Source organism: Micromys minutus (assembly GCF_963924665.1).
Source record: "Micromys minutus genome assembly, chromosome: 1".
Classification (NCBI taxonomy): Eukaryota; Metazoa; Chordata; class Mammalia; order Rodentia; family Muridae; genus Micromys; species Micromys minutus.
The window spans coordinates 77,113,451-77,121,504 of record NC_137969.1 but is presented as its reverse complement, the minus strand read 5'-3'; the positions used below and the strand labels follow the sequence as shown (position 1 = coordinate 77,121,504).

Below are 8,054 nucleotides of genomic sequence, written 5' to 3'. Positions count from 1 at the left end.
GGAACCTTGGATCCGAAACATAGATTTATATGTGTGTGCACATATGCAAAAAGGCATTCTAATAAAAAAGATATGTTTAAACTGTTGTAGCATTGTAATTAAAACCTGCCTTTTCTCTTCATTTAAAATGATGGAAATCGTAAAGCTTGCATTTATTCTCCATGCCAGATGCCTGAGAAATAAAGGACGAGGTACAAGATTCTAAAACCTCACAGCTTTGACTTAAATGCTATGATAGAAGGGTGTGAGTAGCTCGCACTTAGAATTTCTTTCTGTGACTAATTCTGCACTTTCTCTCCTCAGGGAAGTTTCTCCAGTGTAGCATCTGGATGAGCGGAAGAGCCAGAGTCATGAAGACCTCATGTTTTCTCTCTGCTCTCACTTTTGGTAAGCTGGAGTCATTGGAGACCAGGGACTCTCTCACCCCACTGACTCTTAAGAACAGGGTATTTTTTTTGTGTGGGGCTGCCCTGTACTTTATATGGTGGTTAGCAGGACTGCTGACTTATCCTTGCAGGGTTTTTCCTTGTGGTGGAAAGGATGGATCTTAAGTGATCTATTTAGGCTTTGTGAAGAGTCATTGATTTGGTTCCTGAAAGGGGCTCAAACAGGTGTCACATAGCATCCAGTGAAGTTTGCTTTCTCTGACTTCCATTGTACTGTGATGTTGGAGTATAACATTGTGGTTGTCATAAGGCACCAGTAGAATGCACAGTCACATGGTGATATATAGAAATGCTAACCCCTTTAGATGTTCTTCTTCTTACTTTTAAAAGCAATAGTTCAAGCCAACACTCAAACAAAAAGTCCCTATAAGCCAAAAGCAAGACAACAGAATCCAGGACTAAACGTTGCTATTTCTTTCTTGACCCAATCCAGTTCTCCTTATTGGAGAGAGTGTAGCTTGGTACTACAATGCCTCCAGTGAGCTCATGACATATGATGAAGCCAGTGCGTATTGTCAGCGGGACTACACACATCTGGTGGCGATTCAGAACAAGGAAGAGATCCACTACCTAAATTCCAATCTGAAATATTCACCAAGTTATTATTGGATTGGAATCAGAAAAGTCAATAATGTATGGATCTGGGTCGGGACCCAGAAGCCTCTGACGGAGGAAGCTAAGAACTGGGCACCAGGTGAACCAAACAACAAGCAAAGAAATGAGGACTGTGTAGAGATCTACATCCAAAGACCCAAAGACTCGGGCATGTGGAATGACGAGAGATGTGACAAAAAGAAACTGGCTCTGTGTTATACAGGTATGAAGTTTCTACACAGAGGAAGGCAGTTCCGTGTGGAGGCAACCCAATAGATTTAGAGTGTGTAAAGTATTTGGTTTCTCTACACATTTTCTGTTTTTTAAATAGATGAGTATAAAATATTTTAATAGTAATTACATCTCTTTTGAGTGATTTGTGTGAGTAAAGACAAGAACTATGCATACTTTCATGTATAAAATTCTATTGATACACAGAGTATATATACTCACAGAAAATAAGTGTTTTAGTTGTTGGTTTGTAAGATGTGCATTTATTACCATCAAAATATAGAACAGAACTTGGATCTGGCATGTCAGTCAAAATCTCAAGCACTAATGTCATTGGTTTTATTTGGACTGCACTGATTCTAAATTAAAAACGAACAAACAAACTCATGATGAACACCATAATAACTGACCGTCTTCATATGGACTGTGCTCTCTGTAGCTTCCTGTACTGATGCATCCTGCAGTGGTCATGGTGAATGTGTAGAGACCATCAACAGTTACACCTGCAAGTGCCACCCCGGCTTCCTGGGACCCAACTGTGAGCAAGGTAAGTCTTAACCTCACATGTTCCTTCTCCAAAGATGGTAACACCCTCTAGTGTTCCAGATAGCTTGTCAGTCAGGCCCCCGTGTTTCCTCTACCTGAATACACTGAGTAAGAGTGATAGAGTAGCCGAGACTGTGCGATCAGATGCTCCTGTGTCAAACTCCAGACTTACTACTCTTAAGACTTATGGCACCCTGACAAAGGAGCCTTACAGGGTGACTGACTGTTCCAGTTGTCATGAAACTAAATAATGTCATGTGGCAACTAGCTCTAGCTTAGTGTTTTAGGTTCCAGAGAACTTTGAAGATAATAATAGAAACAGCTCTAGCATCTAATGGTTCCATAGAGCCTGGACCACAGAAAATATTCAATGGGCAGTAACTATGGTGACCAGTAATCCTCTCATATGCAAGGGGAGAGATGAGGAGAAGTGTGACTTGATTCTTTTTTTTTTTTTTTTTCAGCTGTGACCTGCAAAGCACAGGACCACCCCGACCATGGAATTCTGAACTGCACCCACCCGTTTGGCCTCTTTAGCTATAATTCCTCCTGCTCCTTAAGCTGCAACAGGGGCTACTGGCCCAACAGCATGGAGACCACCATGCAGTGTACGTCCTCTGGAGAGTGGAGTGTGCCTGCTCCAGCCTGCCATGGTAACTTTCCCAATGCATCAAACTTTTCCACTCCTCCTCATTGCCTTAGATTTCGTCCAACTTGTAACTTTTCCCTATTCTGTGGAAGATGTCTTCTCCTCTGTCTGGTACCTGTTTGGTTTAGCATAGGATTTCTTTTCCACTTTTGTTGTTGTTGTTGTTATTGTTTTGAAAATGAGTATTTCTGAGATTCTGGTGACATGTAAAGGAAGGTGTCTAGACAGTGAAATCATGTCTAGACGGCCTCAGTTTTCTCTTGGATGTTTTGTTTGTTTCTCCCATGCAGTGGGGCCTTGTGTAGCTCTGTATTGATCACAGAGCTTCTCTTTGCATAAAAATCTTAGTTCTATGGAGCAATGGAAAGGACCCACTGCTCAAGTCTTCTCTATGTAAATATTGCCTTTACTCCGAGTCGTGGATCTTGGTGTAGAGGCTGCTGTCTTCTTCGTTTTTGCTGTTTCTGTGTGGAGTAAAATAGATCAGAGATCACCCAGCACAAAGTGAATAGTATAGTAAACACTAAAGCATCCGTTGTGGGTCTGTATGTTATCAAGAAGTGGAACAGAAGTTTGCCCTTCAAAGGAGGGATTCGCCTTAATAAACCCTATTTTAAGAGGAAATGAAAACGACTGTAATTTTCTCTGAGTAAAACTCTCTTCTCTCATCTCCTCAGTGGTTGAATGTGACGCTTTGACCCACCCTGCCCATGGAGTCAGGAAGTGCTCCTCCAATCCTGGGAGCTACCCATGGAACACAACATGCACGTTTGACTGTGATGAAGGGTACAGGCGAGTTGGAGCTCGGAATTTACAGTGTACCTCATCTGGTATCTGGGACAACGAAAAGCCATCGTGCGAAGGTAGATAGAGTTCTTCCGGGATGAGATTCATCATTAGTCTCTTAGTTAACTGAGGCTTGAAATGGGCAATCCAGCTTTACTAATCAGAATGGGTGCTTGTGTTACAGTTGTGACGTGTGATGCCATCCCTCATCCTCAGAATGGCTCTGTGAGCTGCAGTAACTCAACGGCTGGAGAACTTGCCTTTAAGTCTTCCTGCAGCTTCACCTGTGAGCAAAGTTTCACATTGCAGGGCGCAGCCCAGGTTGAATGCAATGCACAAGGGCAGTGGAGACCACAAATCCCAGTGTGCAAAGGTAAGTAAGAAACTGTCTCCTCTAACACCCTCATTTCTAAAAGAAAAAAAGCTGATATCTTCTATCTTGGCCACTGACAATGACATCACATTGATATCAATTGTGAGGACAAGAGTAATACCTCTGAAAATGATTTAAAAAAAAATGCATGGCCAGGAAGCAGGACCATATGCAAATAACATAAGGAAGTGAGTTTCTTTTGTTTCTAAACTAGTGTATTAATAATATTAATTTACTGCACTGACAAAGAGTAAGAAGAATTTATGGTGTGTGAAAAATCCTATTTGAAATGTACAGTTCAGCATAATGAAAATACTGCTTGAGCCTCACATTGTAGCACCTGCTTCTAAAGTTCAGAGATAACAGTGGTGGTAATATCCCCAGTTTGATGTCTGTCACCTACAGGGATTTTTTGAATACGGACACAGAAGCAATGTAGTTTAATTCCCTTTACAGCAAAGGCAAGAATGTTTAATGTGCAGCAATCCTTGTCCAGTTCTGTCATCAGTAGAGCCAAAATTAGTATTGAATGAGTTTCAGCGGCAAAAAGTCACAACGCCAGACCCAAGCTAAAAGCAGACAAACCCTGCCTGGAAGGCTTCTTCTCTTTCCTTTTTGGGCACCACTTGGAAGCATTTAAGGCTTGTGCTATGCTCTTTGGTGATGTAAAATCCCATTACCCTTACTCTGCACATTAGACCAGCATGGAAGGACCATATTCCCTCTAATAGTTGCCTTGTACTAGTCAGCATTATCCTAAATAGATTGGGTTGAATAGGGAATATGGCTGTCTTGCCAGAAATTCATAAAGATGTCTATCTTGAGTTTTTTATGTATAGCTTTGTGGCAGTGAAACTTGGCCATTAAATGACCAATGTTTTCCAGTTTCACCATAGTATTTTCTCACTCGTTCAGCTTTCCAGTGTGAAGCCTTATCTGCACCGCATCAAGGATACATGGAATGTCTTCCCAGTGCTTCTACAGCTTTCCAAAGTGGGTCCAGTTGTGAGTTCTCTTGTAAAGAAGGATTTGAATTGAAGGGATCAAGAAGGCTTCAGTGTGGTCCAAGAGGGGAGTGGGACAGCAAAAAGCCCTCATGTTCAGGTACTTTTTCTTTAGAAAGCTCTCCCTCCCTCCTTCCCTCCCTCCTTCCCTCCCTCTCTCCCTCCCTCCCCCCCTCTCTGTGTGTGTGTGTGTATACTCCAAGACCCATATGTGGATGTCTAAGGATAACTTGCAGGAATCAATTTTCATGAAGATCCCATCATATGGGTCCCAGGAATGAACTTCAAGCTGCTAAGATTGGCAGCAAATGCCTTTACCCCCCCCCCCCAGCCACCTACCTCTCTGGCCCCTGCAGACATACTTTGGTTTTTACTGTAAGATAGAAGCTATTGAACTTCTCTGATGCAGCCCAGTGCTTATGCCTCGGGATGACTTCTCTCTTCCAGCTGTGAAATGTGATGATGTCCCTCAGCCCCAGAATGGTTTCATGCAGTGTGCTCATGCGACTACTGGAGAATTCACTTACAAGTCCTCATGTGCCTTTCAGTGCAATGAGGGCTTTACATTGCATGGATCAGCTCAGCTCGAGTGCACAGCCCAGGGAAAGTGGACCCATGAAGCCCCCTCCTGCCAAGGTAACACTGAATTTAGCCTCTCAGGACCACACAGCAACTTAGTGGTTTTGTGGAATGGTTTTCTTGACCTCTGCTATCGACATATCTTTTGCAGTGGTACAATGTTCTAGCCTGGAAGTTCCAGGAAAGATGAACGTGAGCTGCAGTGGGTCAGCAGTTTTCGGGACAGTATGTGAATTTACGTGTCCTGATGGTTGGACACTGAATGGATCTGCAGTTCTGACATGTGGTGCCTCGGGACACTGGTCTGGGATACTGCCTACCTGTGAAGGTAATGCATTGATGGATGGTGGTTGCCTTGGGGACTGGAGAGAAGAAGGGGTGTTATGTTGCTAAGGAAGCTAACTGTCCATTATGTCCAAATAAGAATGGTAGGTTATAGAGTTGGATAGGAAGACAGCAGAAAATGATGTCAGTGGGCCTGGTAGAATGTTCTGTCTTTCTCTGACACCCCACTTTCCTCTCCAATACTCTCCACTGACCCCCACTGTTACCGTGATGTATTTCCTGGTCCTTCCCTGTTCTCCCTTTCTCTCTCTCACGTTATACCTCTATCTGTTCCCTCATAGTGGGATTCCAATCATTGGAAGGGGGAGATCTAGAGACTAAAGGAGGAATAGGACATAAGTGTGCGAGAGAGGAGGCAACAGTTCAGTGTTAACTGAGGTGTGGTGACGTAGTGTCAAAGAGCTTTACAAGGCTGTGTTCTACCTGGGAGCACTGGATGATGTGAGAGGAACTGATTACATCTTCAGTGCCATCTCTGCTTTGTGGTTCTTCTGCCGATAGTAATGAATATACAGAGAAAATGGCAAATGGCAGGGCTGAGAGACTCCGAAGCCAAGGTCTGCTTACACTCTCTCCTGCCAATTTGTTTCCTCAGCCCCAGCCAACCCCACCCGTCCCTTGGCAGTTGCACTTTCTGCGGCAGGAACCTCACTCCTGACATCGTCATCATTGCTCTACTTGCTGATGAGATACTTTCGGAAGAAAGGTAAATGCAGGCATCCACTCCAAAATGGAATCTGAAAATTGTACGTGTATTTATAGGGATACTTTTTCCCCCTCACTGATGAGCTATGACCTCTTGAAAGTTTTCGCTAGAGTCTAGAGAGTAGAACCTGCTTATTAAATAGCCCCGGGAAATAGCAACGGAATCAAGCAAAAGTTTCAGGACAAGCAATTATTACTCAACTGGCTGTCGAAAGTGCTAACACTGCTTAACTCTAGGGGGCGCAACTCACATAAAGTTCTGTGGTGTCCTCGGAGATGTTCAATCAGAATTGTAGACTTATACCACAATTCTATTGGAAGAATAGGTGAAATGCTCTCAAGTAACTGAGAACATTGCTTGAAATCGTCTAAATTTATAAATGTGTGTGTTTCTGTTATATTATCTTAAACACACACACACACACACACACACACTGGAATAAAAAACATGCCCATGGTTCCTTTGGCCTACAGACTATTTGAACATTTTGAATTAAAAATTGAAAATTAGACATTGGCGAATTCCATGTAAAAGTATGGATTTTGGATTTCTTAGAACTTGGGAGAAAAATCAGGCAAGATGAGTGTGCAGCTGTTTCCTGGTATCAGGAAGCTGCTGTGGGCTTTGGATGTTTCATCCTCTGCATTTGACCTTAATAACCCAATGCTCAGTACAGAGCCCTGTAATACTGAGAGTATAAGAGCCAAGTAAATTAATCAGATTTGCTTAAAAGTCATTCATCCAAACTAATGGTTTTCTTTCTCTTACAGCAAAAAAATTTGTTCCTGCCAGGTAAGGTGAATTCTTGTAGAAAGCATGGTATTCAATACATTTTTCCCTCTGTGTGTGGCAAAGCAGTGATTGACATCCTTTTCTTGTGTTTCTGCAGCAGCTGCCAAAGCCTTCAATCGTTTGGAAACTATCAAGTGCCTTCTGACACCATCTAAGTTCAAAACAAGCAGGTATGACTTGGCAGGTCATTTTAATGAGGAAAAAAAATCTCCTTGTTTCTCCTTGACATCTTCAAACCTGCCACTGGTTTGAGGGAATCCCCATCTTGGTGATAATTTATAGAACGTTGTTTCTCCCCCCCCCCCCACCGTGGTGTGTGTGTGTGTGTGAATACTAGCCCTATTTAGCAATTAGATTCCTAAGCATGAATCTAAGCTGTGGACTTGGAGAGACTTCATCTTTATTCCTCTGAGATGAAGAAAATGAGGCACAGAATATAGGAACTTGCCTGAGTTTGTAAAGCTACAAATACCAGCAGTAGCATGATCTGGAATCTGTGCTTCTCAATGTCTACATTTCTTCTGAGAGTATATCTGGAAGTTCTAGACCTTGTAAATACATTTTTTTTAATGAACAGAGTTGTTGGTTTTTCTTCTATGTTCTTCAAAGAAAGTAGATGTTGCAATTTGCCTCTTCAACTCCCTTCCTTAATTTTCTTCATTAGCATAGTCCTTAATGATGACTAATGTAGTTGAATTTCATTATTAGTTAAAGCCCAAGGTGCACCGGGGTTCATTCTTTGGGTTGTATATTCCATAGGGTTTAACAGGTATAACTGACCTATATCTACTATTACAGTGTCATAGAGACTAGTCCCATTGTAACTGAATGGCACTGAGAGTTTATAACTGGACCACCTCCAAGAGATGGCCTGCCAGTTGATGTGCTTTGTTGCTGCTTCCAACATGCAGAATATCTGGAAAGCTTTCATACTTGCCTGTATTTGCAGGAACACAAATGCATCATGGGAAACAGAATGAGATGCTGAAGACAGCAAAAAATG

The 8,054-nt window shown here is 42.5% G+C and overlaps 1 protein-coding gene across 1 annotated transcript; it reads left to right on the top strand.

Annotated features, from left to right (window-relative positions):
• Positions 1-350: 350 nt before the first annotated feature.
• SELE (selectin E) lies at positions 351-7,206 on the top strand (the record flags this gene model as incomplete). Its single annotated transcript, XM_080939890.1, has 12 exons — positions 351-387; positions 880-1,263; positions 1,711-1,818; positions 2,282-2,470; positions 3,144-3,329; positions 3,437-3,625; positions 4,541-4,729; positions 5,077-5,265; positions 5,360-5,536; positions 6,149-6,259; positions 7,030-7,051; positions 7,149-7,206. 12 exons carry the CDS (start codon positions 351-353, stop codon positions 7,204-7,206), a joined length of 1,839 nt encoding a protein of 612 aa, XP_080796016.1.
• Positions 7,207-8,054: the final 848 nt, after the last annotated feature.